The sequence below is a fragment of the Zalophus californianus genome, chromosome 1, assembly GCF_009762305.2.
Source record: "Zalophus californianus isolate mZalCal1 chromosome 1, mZalCal1.pri.v2, whole genome shotgun sequence".
Classification (NCBI taxonomy): Eukaryota; Metazoa; Chordata; class Mammalia; order Carnivora; family Otariidae; genus Zalophus; species Zalophus californianus.
This window is the reverse complement of record NC_045595.1, coordinates 157516680-157534351: the sequence shown is the minus strand read 5'-3', so window position 1 is coordinate 157534351 and position 17672 is coordinate 157516680. Positions and strand designations below refer to the sequence as shown.

Here is a 17672-nt window from a genome sequence, read left to right as displayed (position 1 = left end):
AAAAAGGAACTTCAAGGGTGCCTGGGTGACTCAGATGGTTGGGCGTCTGCCTTCAGCTTAGGTAATGATCCCAGAGTCCTGGGATCGGGTCCCGCATCGGACTCCCTGCTCCTTGGGAGCCTGCTTCTCCCTCTGCCTCTCTCTCTCTCTCTCTCTCTCTGTCTCTCATGAATAAATAAATAAAATCTTAAAAAAAAAAGGGACTTCAATAAGTGTTGGCGAGGATGTGGAGAAGAAGAACCCTCATGCACTGTTGGTGGGAATGCAGCCTGGTGCAGCCACTGTGGAAAACAGTATGGAGATTTCTCAAAAAGTTAAAAATAGAACTACCCTATGATCCAGTAATTGCACTACTGGGTATTTACCCAAAAAGTGCAATAGCATTAATTGAAGAGTATTATGCTAAGTGAAATAAGTCAGTCAGAGAAAGACAAAGACCATATGACTTCACTCAAGTGTGGAATCTAAGAAACAAATGAGCAAAGGGACGGGGGAGAAAGAAAGACAGACAAACCAAAAAACAGACTCTTAACTATACAGAACAAAGTTACCAGAGGGAAGGTGGGTGGGGGGAATGGGTGAAACAGGTGAAGGGAATTAAAGAGCCCACTCACCATCATGAGCACTGGGTAAGGTATAGAATTGTTGAATCATTATATTGTACACCTGAAATTAATATAACACTGTGTTAACTATACTGGAATTAAAATTTTAAACTTATTTTTTTTAAAAAAAGGGACTTTGCCAAAGCCTCATTTGTCAGCTACAACAGTTGGGCCAAATTGTAACTGCTCTCCTTAATAATATGCCTTGTTCATTCAACAAATATTTAGTTATCATTTCCTATGTGCCAGGCTCTGTCCCAGAGTTTAGGGATGCAGTGGCGAACAAGACAGTCTAGATCCCTGCTCTAATAGAGTTTATATTGTACAGAGGAGAAACACATAAGCAAGCAAGCAATTAATAAAGCAAATAATTTCAGCTAGTGGCAGAAAAAAAACATTGTAGTGTGATAGAGAATGGTTGGATTGGGGAAGCTACTTTAGATTTGATTTGTTCAGCAAGGAAGATATCTCAGAAGCAAGACTTTAATAGCAAGAAGGAGCCAGCCATGTGAGGATGTGGGGAGAGAGTGGCCCAGACAGAGAACAATAGCAAAGGCCCTGAGGCAGGGATGAGTTTGCTGTGTCAAAACAAAAGAGGTATGAAGAGAAATTCTTCCACCAAACATACCAGGATCAGGAGTGTGCAACTTCTAGAGTAGCCGTCTGAAAGTAAATAAGAGCACCATGTACCAAAGCACAACCATGTCTAGCCCCTAACTTTCTTCCTCCCTGACTCCAACCTCACATCCAAAAGAGAGGCTCATTTGACATGAGACAGTAATTCACATTTCAATGTTTGACAGACATTTCCAAATGACATACCTGGCTTTTTTAGTAATAGCTTCACTGAGACATAATTCACAGATCATAAAATTCACCCTTTTAAAGTATACAGTTCAATGGTTTTTAGTATGTTCACTGTTGCAACAACCATCACCACTATTTAATTTTCATTACCTACAAAAAGAAACTGAGTTCATCGAGATTACAGGATATGAGATATACAAAAACCAGTTGTATTTCCGTACACTAGCAATGAACAATTCAAGCATAAAATTAAGAAAACATTTCCATTTTCAATAGTATCAAAAATAATAAAATACTTGGGGCACCTGGGTGACTCAATCAGTTGAGTGTCTGATCCTTGGTTTTGGCTGAGATCATGATCTCAGGGTCCTGGGATCCAGCCCCACATGGCGGGGGGGGCGGGGCGGGTCCACGCTCAGCAGGGAGTCTGCTTGAGGATTCTCTCTCTCCCTCTCCCCTCTCCACCCTGCTCTCTCTCTCTCTAAAATAAAAAAATAAATATTTTTAAAAATAATAAAATACTTAAGAATAAATTTAACCAATCAAATATAAGATTTGTACACTGAAAATGACAAAACATCCTTGAAAGAAATTAAAAGAGGACCTAAATAAATGGAATGATATCCCATGTTCATGGTTTGGAAGACTGAATATTATTAAGATGCTGTAGTAAAATAATGACCCCCAAAAGATGACCACATCCTATATCCAGAACCTGTGAACATGTTACTTTACATGGCAAAAAGAGATTTTACCAATGTGATAAAATTATGGAGATTGTTCTGGATTATCCATGTGGGTATAATCTAATCACAAGGGTCCTTGTAAGAGGGAAACTAACAGTGGGTCAAGGGCAGAAGGAGTTGATGTGATGATGGAAGCAGAGGTTGGAGCATTGCACTTTTTGAAGGTAGAGGAAGGGGCCACGAGTAAGGAGTGGAGGCAGCGTTTAGGAGCTAGACAAAGCAAGGAAAAGGGTAATCTCTCAGGATATCAGGATAACCAGGAGCCTCTAGAAGGAATACAGCCCTGTCTGCTACCTTGATTTTAGCCACATAAGACACAGTTTGGAATTCTGACATTCAGAACTATAAGATAATAAATTTGTATTATTCTAAGCCACTAAGTTTGTGATAATTTGTTATAGCAGCAACAGAAACTAAAACACATGATTATACTCCCCAAATTGATCTACAGTAGATCCAAAACAATCCCTATCAAAGTCTCAGCTGACTTTCTTACAGAAACTGACAAACTGATCCTAAAATTCCTGGGGAAATGCAAGGGACCCAGAATAGGTAAAATAGTCATAGAAAAAAAAAAGAACAAAACTGGAGGTCTTACACTTCCTGATATCAAAACTTACTACAAAGCTACATAATCAAAACTCTGGCACTAACATGTGGAAAGACATATTAATTGATGGAACAGAATTGAGAGTTCAGAAATAAACCCCTTACATTTATGATCCTATTTTTGACAAGGGTACCAAGACAATTCAATGGAAAAAGAATATCCTTTTCAACGAATGTTGTTGAGACAACTGGGTATCAACCTGAAAAAGAACAAAGTTTTACCCCTACCTCACACCATATGAAAAAATTAACAAGGGGTGCCTGGCTGGCTCAATCAGAAGAGCATGTGACTCTTGATCTCTGGGTCATGAGTTCAAGGCCCACATTGGGTATAGAGATTACTTAAAAAAATAAAATCTTTTAAAAAAATTAACTCAGAACAAAGTTCCAAATACAAGAGCTAAATCTATAAAACTTTAGAAAACAGAGGTGTAAATCTTTTGTGACCTTGGATTAGGCAATAGTTTCTTAGATGGGACACCAGAAGCACAGGTAACAAAAGAAAAAAAATAGATAAATTATACTTCATCAAAATTAAACTTTTGTGATTTTTAAAAAAATTTTTTTTAAGATTTTATTTATTTATTTGAGAGAGAGAGCACAAGCCGGGGGAGCAGTTGAGGGAGAAGCAGGCTCCCTGCTGAGTAGGGAGCCTGATGCGGGGCTTGATCCCAGGACTCTGGGATCATGACCTGAGCCAAAGGCAGTCACTTAACCAACTGAGCCACCCAGGGGCCCCTGTGCTTTTTTTCTTTTTAAGATTTATTTATTTTATTTTAGAGAGAACAGGAGAGAGAAGGGCAGAGGGAGAGAGAATCTCAAGCAGACTCCCCACTGAGCACAGAACCCAACACGGGGCTCCATCTCTCAATCCTGAGATCACGACCTGAACTGAAACCAAGAGTCAGGTGCTTAACCAACTGTGCCACCCAGGCACCCCAAAACTTTTGTACTTTTAAAGGGCCTATCAAGGGAGTAAAAATACAACACACAAAACTGGAGAAAATGTTTGCAACTCATATATCCGTTAAGAGTCTAGTATCCACACTATATAAAGAATTCTTATTAGCCAATGATACAAAGAAAAATAAACAAATTGGGCAAAGGGTTTGAATAGCTATTTATCCAAAGAAGATATACCGTGGCCAATAAGCGTATGAAAAGATGTTCAACATCATTAGCCATCAGGGAAATGCAAATCAAGAAAACAATTAGATATCATTTCTTATCCACTAGCATGACTGTAATTTTTAATGGAAAACATGTAACAAGAGTTGGTAAAGACATGGAGAATTGAAACCTTATACAATGCTAGTAGGAATATAAAGTAGTTCCTGCTATAATGCTACTGTGGAAAAGTTTGAAAAAAAAAATACATAGTGTTACCTCATACCCAGCACTTCCGTATGTAGGTATACCCAAGAGAATTTCATACATGTATCCACACAAAAACTTGTACACAAATGTTCATAGCAGTGTTATTCATGATAGCCAAAACATGGAAACAACCAAATGTCCATCAAATGTAAACAAATAAATTAAACATGGTGTATCCATACAAAGGAATATTATTCAATCATAAAAGACTGATGTATTGATTCATGCTACCATATAGATGAACCTTGAAAGCATTATGCTTAATGAATGAAGCCAGTCAAAAAAGACCACAGATAGTATGAGTTATATGAAATTTCCAGAATAGGCAAATTTATAGAGACAGAAAGTAGATTTGTGGTTGTCAGAAATGTACAGGAGTGGGTATTAGGGAGTGACTGCTAGTAGGTTTTTAATTTGGGGGGGTGATGAAAATGTTCTGGAATTAGATAATAGTGATGGTTGCACAGTTTTGTGGACATACTAAAATTCATTGAAATATGCACATTAAAGGGTGAATTTTATGATGTGTGAATTATCTGAAAAAAAATAATCTGAAAATAAATTAATGAATTTATGTATGTAGATACATGCCTGGGAGTGGAATTGGGCCATACAGTAAGCCTATGTTAACTTTCTGAGGAACTGTCGAAGAGTTTTCTAAAGTGGCTACACCATTCTACAGTCCCGCCAGCAACGTATCAGAGGTCCAGTTTCTCCACATGCAAAGGCTCATTTTTAATAGTTCCTAGCAGACAAATCTTCAACAAAGTCTATGGGGAATAAATGTGAAATGCTGAGGATTTCACTGTCTTAGAATCATGTGTGTGTGCTTGTTTATAGGTTTAAAAGAAAATCCATCGATGGAAGCTTTGGTTCCAGTGATGGTAAGAAAAACCCCTGGTTTCAAATTCAAATAATATTGAGTATTTGGCAACATCCCATTTGTACTTCTTTTGTCTCTCTGCCTTTTGTAATTTCCAAACCCTCCCTTGGTACCTATCCCACAGAGTAATCTAATCAGCAGTCTTTCTAGAGAAAGCAGAGCTAGTGAGAACCAGTTTTCATAGTTGGTAATTACTGAGATATGGAGCTTATACTAAGAACCTTTGCTCGGAGTATCCCTTGCAGTTACCCCTAGCCCATTTATCAGCCATTCATTTTTTTTTTAAGTTTAATCTTTTCTAGGATGTAAACTGTTATCCCCAAACTGACTTGTGAACAATAAGAATTTATTGTGTCAACTCTAATACAGAGTTCACTTTTCCCAAATTGAGATAGAGGTTTTTTTGTTCAAGTAGCTAAAAACCGGAAATATTTGAGACTAATTAGTGTAATAAGGAGTATAATAACTTTGGGAAATCCAGAGTAACTGATTATTCAACCACAGTAATATGCCCTTTCCTCCACTCTGATAATTTGAACAAAGGAATTTGATTAGCTGATCTTTTTATCAAAACTTAAAAAAATTTAAATGTCCTCATTTTTTTAACTGAGAAATAATTGACAAGTAACACTGTATAATTTTCAGGTGTACAACCAAATGATTTGATATTTGTATATATTGCAAAACGATCACCATGATAAGTCTAGTTAACACCCATCACCACACACAGTTATAATTTTTTTCTCTTGTGATGAGAACTTTTAAGACCTACTCTCTTAGGAACTTTCAAATATACAATATAGTAGCACTAACTATAGTCACCAGGTGGCACCTTATATCCCCAGGAGTTATTTATCTTATAACTGAAGTTTATACCTTTTGTAAATGTCCTCATTTTTGAAAAGTCTAAATCAGTGTGAGATAGTGTTCATAAGTTCTTTGGCATGTAGTGCTTATTTGGAAAAGGAATGATGAAATGAGACTTGATTTTTAAGTCACATGCAGCTGATGTTTAGTTCTGTGTTTTCTGTACTTAAATGAGCCCACAGAATGTTAGAAAGACACAAACTGATCCCCTGTCCACCCAGCAGGAACATTTCTCACTCTGCTGGTGGGCTGCTTCTCCTGCCTTCCTTTGATTTTTTTGTCTTCCTCAATGCCAGCATGTTTATTTTTCCAGCCACCCGGGCAATTGGTTTTGATAACATTCAACTAGCAGTATGAAAGACTGTGAAAGGACACCTGCTCTAGGGTCTTTAAAATCCGAAGTCCCACTTTCCCTTGTATTCATAAAATGTGTAAATGAATTTGTCTTCTCTCTGGATCTCATCCTTTCTCTTCTAGTGCTCTCCAAGTTTTGCTCTTATTTTAGGTCTCAGTTGAACTTAGAAAGCCTGATTAGTTGGATCCCATTGGTGCTCTGTGAAAGGGTGGTCTGTTATTTTTATTGTATGAGTGAAGACATTTTATTATTGTAATGATAATTCAAGGAATTTCTGTGTTCAGAAGTTTCCTGAACAGTGAAGTGTAGGTGGACAGAGCTGAGACTTTAGCCAGATCATTGTCCAAGATCAAGAAGGCTCTGAAAATTAACTAAGAGCTATAGGCCCCCTTCAGGTGGCAAGCAGAAATGAATGAATGAGAAGAAAAGAAAAGAAAGAAAAGAAAAGAAAAGAAAGAAAAGAAAGAAAAGAAAAGAAAAAAAAGAAAAAGAAAGAAAAGAAAAGAAAAAAAGAGACAGAAGAAAGAAAAGAAAAAAAGAAAAAGAAAGAAAAAAGAAAGAGGAAAAAGAAAGAAAGAAAGAAAGAAAGAGAAAGAAAAGGAAAAAAAGAAAAAGAAAGAAAAGAAAAGAAAGAAAGAAGAAAGAAAAGAAAAAGAAAGAAAGAAAAGAAAAGAAAGAATGAGAAAGAAGAAAGAAAGAAAGAAAGAAAAAGGAAGGAAGGAAGAAAAGAAAAGGAAAAAAAGAAAGAAAGAAAAGAAAAGAAAGAATGAAAAAGAAGAAAGAAAGAAAGGAAGGAAGGAAGGAAGAGAGAGAGAAAGAAAGAAAGAAAAAGAAAGAAAGAAAGAAAGAAAGAAAGAAAGAAAGAAAGAAGAAAGAAAGAAAGAAAGAAAGAAAGAAAGAAAGAAAGAAAGAAAGAAAGAAAGAAAGAAAGAAAGAAAGAAAGAAAAAAAGAAAGAAAGAAAGAAAGAAAGAAAGAAAGGAGGGAGGGAGGGAGGGAGGGAGGGAGGAAGAGGAAGTGAGGGAGAAAGAAAGACAGAGGGAGGGGGAGAAGGGAGGGAAGAAGGTGGGGAGGGAGGAAGAAAGAGTAAAGATGCATCAGTTAGGATTCACATGGTTGCAAATAACAAAATAGATCTCAAAACATGCTTAAACGGTAAAGGGGCTCCTCTCCTTGCAAGTTGAGCGGAAGGGTGGGCTTTAGGGTTAACTGAGTCTGGCGGCCCTAGTCCTTTTCCCTGCCATTCCCTTGACTCTGCTTTCCTTCCAGTGCTGGTGGTGAGGTGAATTAGCTTGACACCCTCACCTGACAATGTCCAAAAGGAAGGACTTTTTCCGAAGCACCCAGTAACTTCTCACGTTTCACTGGTGTAGAGTGGGACATTTACTTATTGTTTAATCAGTCACTGCAAAGGAGTAGATTTACCTACAGATCAATCAAGCCTACTTACAGAACTAGGACGAGATCATCTTCCCCTAAGACCTGTGTTTCTCAAACTCCACATTATTGACATTACAGGCCAGATAATTCTTTGTTGTTAGGGGCTATCCTGTGCACTGTAGGATGTTTAACTGCATTCTTCACCTCTACCTACTAGAAACCACCAGTACACTCCATCCTCGTGACAACGAAAAATGTCTCCAGACATTGCCAAATGTCCTCTTGGGGCCAAAATGACACACACACACACACACACACACACACACACACACCCCGCCACCTCTACCCTCCAACTGAGAATATCTGACTTAAACACACGGACGGCCAGGTGAGGACACCTGAACGAAATCCCGGCTTAGTTTTTTCACCACAAAGGGCTTTGAAATAGGGAGAATCAGGAGCCTCTGTTCTGATACAGCCAGGCTGTATCAGAAAGATGGTATATGACAAGTGAGACACGACCTAGATGCTGAAGACAAGAACAGAGAAGACACACTCTCCCCTAGGAAAGAACCAGTTAGCAACTCTTTTAAGCACATCAAAGGGAGCATTGAGAAACCAGCCTGGACCAAGAGACAGAAGCAAGTGAGGGACACTATTTAGCTGAAAGCTAAGGTGAGACATTTCAGGGGAGGAATCTTTGCCAAGGAGCAAGGATACAGAAATGCCTTTCTCTCCCAAGGGCCGGGATCCCTGTAACTCTGGCGGCTACCGGAAGATCAGTGGAGCTCAGAGCTACAGGGGAATGCCCTGGGGGCTGGTAGCCAGAGAAAATGCTAGAAGCAGTGTCTGAAAGGGAAGGAGGATCCCACTAGACTTGGCATGCTGTCCTGCTCAAATCAGTGTGGACCTAGGCATCTGAAAGGGAGGGGTCAAATGCTACCACAACAAGAAGATGAGGCGGGGAAGACTTGCAAAAGAGAAGAAGCCCACTTCACTCAGTCCAGTAGGATGGTGGGAGGATGATAGCAGGGGGTGGGGGTAATGAGAAGGTGACCAGGTGAGCATGACTTGGATTTCTTCCTCTCCATGCTGAGATCTGGGAGTGTGGTCATGGAGTATTGATAGGTTAAAAGGAATGCCGAAACAGAGGAGATTTTACCCAGCTTGTCACTGGGGACTTGGGATGCCTGTCTTTTTTTTTTTTTCCCTCACCAAACATTCTCTTTAATAGATAAGCTTAACATTGGTGGCAAATTTTAATAGAATAGAAAAGCTTCACATATATTGTTTATACATATATATAAGTATATATATAATTTTTTTAAGATTTTATTTGTTTACTTGTCAGAGAGAGAAAGCACAAGCAGGGGGAGTGGCAGAGGGAGAGGGAGAAGCAGACTCCCCGCAGAGCAGGGAGCCCAATGCAGGACTCGATCCCAGGACCCTGGTCCCATGACCTGAGCTGAAGGCAGATGCTTAACCAACTGAGCCACCCAGGTGTCCCTGTTTATATTTAAAGTTTATTTATCTTTCTGAAGAGAGAAGCTCTAAAACTAACATGCACTGAGGAGGCAGGCCAGCTCTGATGCCCGGAGGACCGGGGACCTGCTCCCCTGTGCACTATCCAGGTGGAGGGGGACAGTGAACCAAGGCCCTCGCCTGCTCTTCCCAGCAGAGAGAGTTCCAGTAGCTCTCCCACCATGGAGAGTTCTAAGGCTGGATCTTTTCTATTCTAGTTGCCCTTTTAAACCACGGCTTTTGCCTGTGCCCCAAGGCAGACAAAGCTGCTCACGGTCCCTCAGAACTATCCCTCCCACGGCAGTTCCTACAGGGCCCTTCGTTAGCATGTCTTTATTTTTCTTGCTCTTCTATCTTTAGTTGTGCAGAAGCTGCTCAGTCAGCCCTCAGTTCTTCAGGAGGAATTGCTCTATAAATAGGCGTTGATTTGGTGTGTCCGTGGAGGAGGTGAGTTCAGTGTCTTCCCACATTGCCGTCTTGGACTGGAACTCTCTCCTCAACTTTTGAAACTTTGGGAATAGGTAGCCTATTGGCATGAAACTGAAATTTCTGGGCAGTGAGTTCGCATCATTTCTGACTCCCTCTTCAGCTTCCAACCTCCTGAGCCCAGAGACAGAAGAAGGCAGGACGATTATAAATATGAAGTCTCTGAAAGATCCAAACATGCTCAAAATGAAGTTTTCCTCCTCACACTGAGCACTTAACATAAAAAGCCAGCATGCGAGCATATCTTATTCAATGTTAGTAAACGGATGGCACAGGGTTCATGCTCAGAAAAACGATGCCAGAACAATTTTCTTCATTAAGATGAGCTCATTCACAACTTTATATGTTTACTTCTTCCCACCCAGAACATCTTGGTCTGTCCTATAAACTGATATTTTGTGCTTAATTATTTCTAAATACCATAGAGTTAAATATAAATATAACTCCCCTTCCAGGAGCATCAAGTATATTTGAAGTTTGGGAAATGATGCTTTGGTTTTTTGCAGTCAGTGAAGGCCTTAGATGTGAGAAAAATTAATAGAATACTGTTATCCCGTGTTGGCCAATCTCATATTTAAAATGTGCCTATAGAAGTCCACAAAGTTAAAACATCTTTATGTTTTGTATTGCCCATGAAAAACCTGATGTTCTTGTCCATCATAGAACCACTGGTATTGCAGATGAGCCAGAGCTGAGTATTGAAGTCAGTAACACATCCAAGTCTGAACAGACCCACACAGGTGGCTTTTGCTTTTTAATGAAGTTTCACCTAACAAAACAGTGATTGTTTCTGTTTGCTCGCTTGCTTTGATTTTAGCTTTTGGGTTTTTTTCTCCTTTGTTTACACCCACAAAAACATTGCTTCCCACAAACCATTTCAACCTCCTACCATAACCAAACTCAAGCATTTTCCTATGCACTCTTCTACTTCTCATAGCAGAGGGCTTCTCAGTAACACCAAAATGCCAAAAATTCTGGGTTTTATGATTTTAGTGTCATTCTTCACTTACTATTTACACATCTAATATTTTTTTTAATTACACCTTTATAAAAGGACATAGGTTAATGGTTAAAAAGAAGGAGCTTAAATCTACAGATTTGATCCCTATCAAAATACAGCATTTTTCACAGAACTAGAATAAATAATCCTAAAATTTGTATGGAACCACAAGAGACCCCAAATGGCCAAAGCAGTCTTGAAAAAGATGAACAAAACTGATGAAAAAATCACAATTGCAGATTTCAAGATATACTACAAAACTGTAGTGATCAAAACAGTATGGTACTAGCGCAAAAATAGACATGTAGATCAATGGAACAGGATAGAGGACCCAGAAATAAGCCCACACTTTTATGGTCAATTAATCTACAGCAAAGGAGGCAAGAATATTCAATGGGAAGGAAAAAGACAGTCTTCAACAAATGGCGCTGGGAAAACTGGACATTCATGCAAAAGAATGAAACTGAACCACTGTCTTCTTACACCATACACAAAAATAAACTCAAAATAGATTAAAGACCTAAATGTGAGACCCAAAACCATAAAACTTCTAGAAGAAAACATAAGCTGTAATCTCTTTGACATCGGCCTTAGCAACATTAGATATGTCTCCTCGATCAAGGGAAATAAAAGCAGAAATAAACTAATGGGGCTACACCAAAATAAAGTTTCTGCACACCAAATGAAACCATCAACAGAACAGAAAGACAACTTACTGAATGGAAGAAGATATTTGCAAATGATGTATCCAATAAGGAATTATATCTGAAGTATATAAAGAACCTATATAACTCAACACCAAAAAAACACACACAAATAATCCAATTTAAAAATAGGTAGAAGACATGAACAGACATTTCTCCAAAGAAGAGATCCAGATGGCCAACGGACAGCTGAAAAGATGCTCAACATCAGTCATCATCAGGGAAATGCAAATCAAAACCACAATAAGATACCTGTCACACCTGTCAGAATGGCTAAAATCAAAAAAGCAAGATATAACAAGGGTCCAACAAGGATATGGAGAAAAAGGAAACCTCATGCACTGTGGGTGGGAATGCAAACTAGTGCAGCTGTTGTGGAAAACAGAATGGAGATTCCTCAAAAAATTGAAAAATAGAATTACCATATAATCCAGTAATTTCTACTGTGTATTTATCCCCCAAAAATGAAAACACTAATTCAAAAAGATATATGTACCCCTATGTTTCTTGCAGCATTATTTATAATAACCAAATTATGGAAGCAGCCCAAGTGTCTATAGGTAGATGAATAAATAAAGATGTGGTGTGTGTGTGTGTGTGTGTGTGTGTGTGTGATAGAATATTACTTAGGGGTGCCTGGGTGGCTCAGGCCGACTCAAACCAACTCTCGGTTTCGGCTCAGGTCATGATCTCAGGGTGGTGAGATGGAGCCCCGCATCCTGTGCCTCAGGATTCTCTCTCTCTCTCTCTGTCCCTCCCCCTTTACACTCTCTCTCTCTCTCTCAAATAGATAAATAATTCTTTAAAAAAAATACTACTCAGCCATAAAAAAGAATGAAATCTTGCCATTTGCAACAACATGGATGGACCTAGAGGGCATACTGCTAAGTGAAATAAGTCAGTCAGAGAAAGACAAATACCATATGATTTCACTCATATGTGGAATTTAAGCAACAAAGCAAACAGACAAAGAAAAAAAGATGAATAAGAAAAAAAGGCTTCTAAATACAGAAAATAAACTGGTGGTTGCCCGAGGGGAGGTGGGTGGGCAGATGAGTGAAATAGGTGATGGGGAGTAAGAGTACACTTAGGATGAGCAAGAATTCAACAGAATTGTTGAATCATGTTGTACACCTGGAACTAGTATAACACTGTATGTTAGTTATACTTGAGTCGAAATTTTTAAAAAGAGGGAGCTTAAGCTTGAAAAGAGAAAAATATGAAAGACACTGAGGGAAATGTAAAAGGCTACATCACCTGGGATGAGCCCATCACCATGGTTTCTGTGAGACTCCCTGCAGTGAACTCGACAGAACAAAGATATTAGCATGACCCAATAGAGGATCATCGACAAACAGCAGTAGACAACCTAAAAACAAATGTTGTGCTTAGATACTTCTTTAAAGTATCAGCTTACTATAGTGGAGATGCAAAGGAGTCTCAACCTCCTTGTCTCTTTTGAAAGATATTCTTGGACACTCCATGGAAGTAACACCCTTGCTGCCAGACATTCATATTTTGAAGGAAAATCCCTGTATTATTTTTCAGTTAAGATAAGTTTTGGGGGTGCCTGGGTGGCTCAGTCAGTTAAGCGTCTGCCTTCAGCTCAGGTCATGATCCCAGGGTCCTGGTTCAGTGGGAGCCTGCTTCTCCCTCTCCCTCTGCCCCCCACGCCCCACATTCAAGCTCTCTCTCTCTCAAATAAATAAATGAAATCCTTTTAAAAAAAGAAGATACGTTTTGGGCGCCTGGGTGGCTCAGTCAGTTAAGCACCTGAATCTTGGTTTCGGCTCACGTCATGATCTCAGGGTCATGAGATCGAGCCCCAAGTTGGGCTCCATGCTGGGCGTGGAGCCTGCTTAAGACTCTCCCTTCCCCTCTCCCTCTGACCTTCCCCCTGCTCACACTCACACTCTCTCTCTCCCCCCCCAAAAGAAGAAGAAGATAAGTTATAACTGAAACCAATACAATGAACCACTCTCCACCCACGATCTGAGGGACTCTGGGCAAATCACTTGATTTCTCAAATGCCTCCCTTTTCTTATTTTGAAATGGTGATCGTAGTACCCACCTCATAGGGCTGTTGAAAAATTAGAAGAGTAAATTCTTGTAAAGAACTTAAAAGGTGTCTGACATACAGTAAGTTTTCAGTAAACACTAGCCAGTAGTAGTAGGAGTAGTACTAGTAGGAGTAGTACTAGTAGGAATAGTTGTCGTCGTAGTAACAACAATGGGAGCACGAGTTACGGTGGCAGTACTAGCGGTGGTGCGAAGAGTACATGGGACTCTTTATAGTCAGTAGTCGCAGTAGCAGAAGCAGCAACCAAAGCTCTGTGCTGTAACTATGGCCAAATCTGTCCTAGATCAAAGAGCCAGTCAAATTGTACACAACATCTCCACATGACACTGCTATTGTGCACAAAAAAATGTAATGTCTCCTACTTAAGAGTCTGAGAATAACCTGCTCCTTTGCCTTGAAGTTGGATGAAAAGCTTAGCGGGTGTTGATACCATGTTACATATTTATGGGTGAGCCCAAGAATGGCCAAGGAACATCTGTGTTCTTGAAGTGATAAGAAGTAGATCAAGGAATCCCCAGGCCTGGGGACAGTGCCAGGGAGTCTGCATTCTGAGGGCCTGGGAACAGCCTTGCCCACCAGGAACACCGTGTTAGCCAAAGGCCTTGCTGTCCAGCTGAGCCCACTCTTGGCTACGCTACCAAAAGGAGGAAGGAAATTGCGTCTCTAAGGCCATCTTTCATCATCTGGCTAAATATTTTGAACTCAGGATTTAATTCTTTTTCTTCATGAAGAAAAGGAATGGACACACCAAGAGTAAAAACCATGATAAAACCTACAGATTGGCTTGTTTTTAATGTTTTTACTACTCACCAGTGGGAGGAAGTTTAAGAGCTGGATGAAGAGAGTTGGCTGTGACAAATGATGAACTGTTGGAGGCTTTTGGTTCCATTACACATGTTACATACTGGAGCACGAATGTAAGCTATAGCGAAGGGTATTTTCTGTGAAGAAATGGAAATATATTTACAGTGAGGATATTATAGAATATCCTCAGTTATGTGTCTTCCCTGAAAATATATTTCCCTGCAACAATATATGAGACTGACCGGTTAACTCACAGACTTTTTTGCCTGTAATGTGATACAAGCAACCTCACCGCAGAAGAAAGATCCAATATTGAAATTCCCGCCAGCCTGACAATATCCCAGATCCTTGACAAAGCTCAGGAGGCAGTGAAGAAATATTCTCCTGCATCTCCATAGAGGAGTGTGGCTCCTGGAAACACTGTAGCATTAAGTCAGTCAGAGAAATGGCCTAGATAAGCTGCTTGTTTGTGGTTTCTCCTCTCCTTGTTCAGCTCTGCCTAATCCTCAGAGGTGGATAAACTCAATGAAGAGCATCTTGCCTGATAACCAAGGAGATGGTGCGCAGATATTTTTCTCTGACACTTGTGCTGGCCTGGCTCCAGATGACACCACCAGACTCAGGAATGAGTTCGCTCCCTGTGCTGCTACAAGGAGTACCTCTCAATGAAAACGTTTGAGGAACATTGTCTTATTCAGTTTGTCTCTCCCTGCCAACAGGCATTTGGCAACAGATCCAGAAATCTCTCTCAAAATATCTCATATTCTTCCATATCCTTAGCTCAGTTGTCATCATTCATCGCTCCGAGGAGTGCAGTAATGTCCTCCCTATCTGGGCTCATCCTGCCGATAGTCAGGGTACTGCTAAATGCTATTTTAAACACCTCCAAATTACAGTGCTTTCATCAGAGAAGTTTATTTCTATGTTTCCATTCAGTGACGGCCTTCCTCCCAGTGATTTTAGGACCTCTGCCCCTTTGTTCTTGCGATTCTGCAATCCCTTCAGGCAGGGACCAGAAGATATTCTCTGTAAGGTGCCAAAGAGCAAATATGTTAGACGTCTCTGTCGCAACTTCTCAACTCTTCTGCCATAGCCAAAGGCAGCCATAGACGAACCCAAAGACTGTGGCTGTGTTTTGATAGAACTTTATATATGAACACTGAAATTTGAATTTCATGTAATTTTTACCTGTCATGAAATCTTCTGATTTCTTTCCCCAACCATTTAAAAATTTTATTTTAGTATATGTGCTGCCAAAGTGAGCACAACCATTTAAAAATTTTAAAACCATTCTTACTTCAAGGGCTATACAAAAACAGGTGGCAGGCTAGGTTTGGCCCTCAGGTCAAGTTTAGTGGGTCTTATATTAGGGTAAAAAGAAAATCAAGTTTAAAATGTTGTGGCCTTATGATTCAAACTACTTAGAGTTGTGTTGTTTTGTTTCGGCAACTGGACGTAAAGTGTTGGCCTCTGTGTTTCTTTCCAACAGGCTCTGGAAATACGGCGGTGTCACATCCCATTGCTGCCGGCACCCCTGAAGGAAGCAATTATGGGGCAATAGGTATTTCCTACAATGAGTCCATTCAATGAAGTACTTCCTAATTCTCCAGAGAATAGGATACAAAGGGCCCTCCAGCCACTACTGACCGTGAGAGTGGGCAAGGCAGTCATCATGTAAGACTGTCTTTTCTTTATAAGATGAATCAGTTCGGTGATCTGGAAGGCTCTTTCCAGCTCTAACTCTCTCCAGTTCTGTTCTTCTGTGCCAGCCACACATGAGCCGAATTCCCTATCGTGGTTGCCATTGACTCCCAAGGTCCCCGTGGGGATGTTTTCATACCCAGCCTGAGTTTGGGGCATGAACAGTGTGTCAGAGTCGATGTCAGGGAGCCCAACATCAATTGACGAGCTGTTTCATTCTCAGGTTTCAGTGGAGTAAGGGCTATCAGAAGACTAGGGCTCTGCTGCAGGTGAACATGGCTATAGCCTGACAATCGTTCATTCTGGCTAACTTCATAATTGGGCTCCATGCTGGGCGTGGAGCCTGCTTAAGGTTCATAATTGAACCTAGTCATTCACATGGCAACCCCCCAGGGTTCATTGCGTGGCCTGAAAGAGACAGAATTCCTGTGGGTCTATGAAAGGTTCGCTTAAAAATGTCAGGACAGAGGGGCTGGGAATCCTTATTCCTGCTCTGGTGTGCTGTAACTTTGAGAAGCATGTGGGTTTCGTGGAGGCTACTTATTTCTGGCTCTGTAAGAACAGGGTTTTGTTGTGGTGGGTTTTTTGGGGTTTTTTTTAACTCTCTGAACAGAAGAAATAAAGCGAAAGGTAGGCTCAGCTCATGTGCTCGTCAAGCTGCACAAATTCCCATCTGCTCTGGGAAACATTCACGAGAACACAAGGACTCTTCTTCCCAAGAGTATTGTTCTCATTATATAATCATAGATACGGCATGTGGGGGATTTCAGTGTACAGATACTTTCTCCACGAGCAATGTATAGCTGCTGGACATGTGTGTGCTTACACGGATATGTGGTAGATGCTATACAAAACTGTGCATGTATATGTTTATATATTTATGTTCATATTTTAAAATATGAAACATGACATATAAGCATAATCGTATTTTTTGCATCCAGATACGTTATCAGAGCAGATGCCTTTATGTTCTTAATATGTATTTGGCCCTAGAAATAGACAATTAGAAGTCCACTGAGGAGGAATTGAGAGAAAGCACATGTGTTGTGGGTAAGGAGTTCATTTTTACCAGCACAACATTTGCAAGAATGAGTCAGCACTGTGCTTTTTTGCAGAGAGGAATGGGCTGCATGGGTCCTTCCTAGCTCTGGAAGGCAGCTGAGTTTTCTCTGTTTCAGAGGAGTCAAGTTCCAGTCCTGGCAGGCAGATGTCCTCCTCCAATGGTGGGCAGACGTTCCAGTCAGACACAGACAGCTCCGTGGAGGAGAGTGACTTCGACACCTTGCCAGACATTGAGAGTGATAAGAACATCATCCGGACCAAGGTATCTCTGCTTGGCCAAACTCTGGGCAAGGGCAGAAGGTTCAACAGTCAAATACACCTTCAGCAAGCCTCAGTTTCCTTTATTTTTTCCTTTCAAGGGAAAACCAAACTTCCCTGAGGGCTTTTGAGATAAAACATAAGTACAGACTATAAACAATACTCTGCTAATTAGCATTTCTTTCTGGAGGAAGAAAGCAAGAGCATTTAGAACAGAGCATTTTATTCCAGCTCCTCGGGGTCTGGGAGAGCCTGGCTGGCTCAGTCAGAAGAACGTGCTACTCTTGATCTCTGGGCTGTAAGTTCAAGCCCCATGTTGGTTGTAGAGATTACTTATATAAGTAAAACTTTAAACAACAACAACAGCAACGACACCACCACTCAGGGTCTGAAGCGGCTGACTGAGGACCATAAAGGAGGAAGGGATCC

The 17672-nt window shown here is 40.4% G+C and overlaps 1 protein-coding gene across 17 annotated transcripts in view; it reads left to right on the top strand.

The window, feature by feature from the left end:
* The window catches only part of SIDT1 (SID1 transmembrane family member 1), an 89283-nt gene that overhangs the window by 48695 nt on the left and 22916 nt on the right, over positions 1 to 17672 (top strand). For all 17 annotated transcript variants that reach the window (XR_003518288.2, XR_004820289.1, XM_027585459.2 and 14 more), the window contains 3 exons: positions 4985 to 5028; positions 15712 to 15783; positions 17102 to 17247. Coding sequence is in view for 15 of the 17 variants with exons in the window: in XM_027585459.2 (XP_027441260.1) it covers positions 4985 to 5028; positions 15712 to 15783; positions 17102 to 17247 (262 nt within the window). In the remaining 2 variants the exon portion in view is untranslated. The remainder of the gene's footprint in view (positions 1 to 4984; positions 5029 to 15711; positions 15784 to 17101; positions 17248 to 17672) is intronic.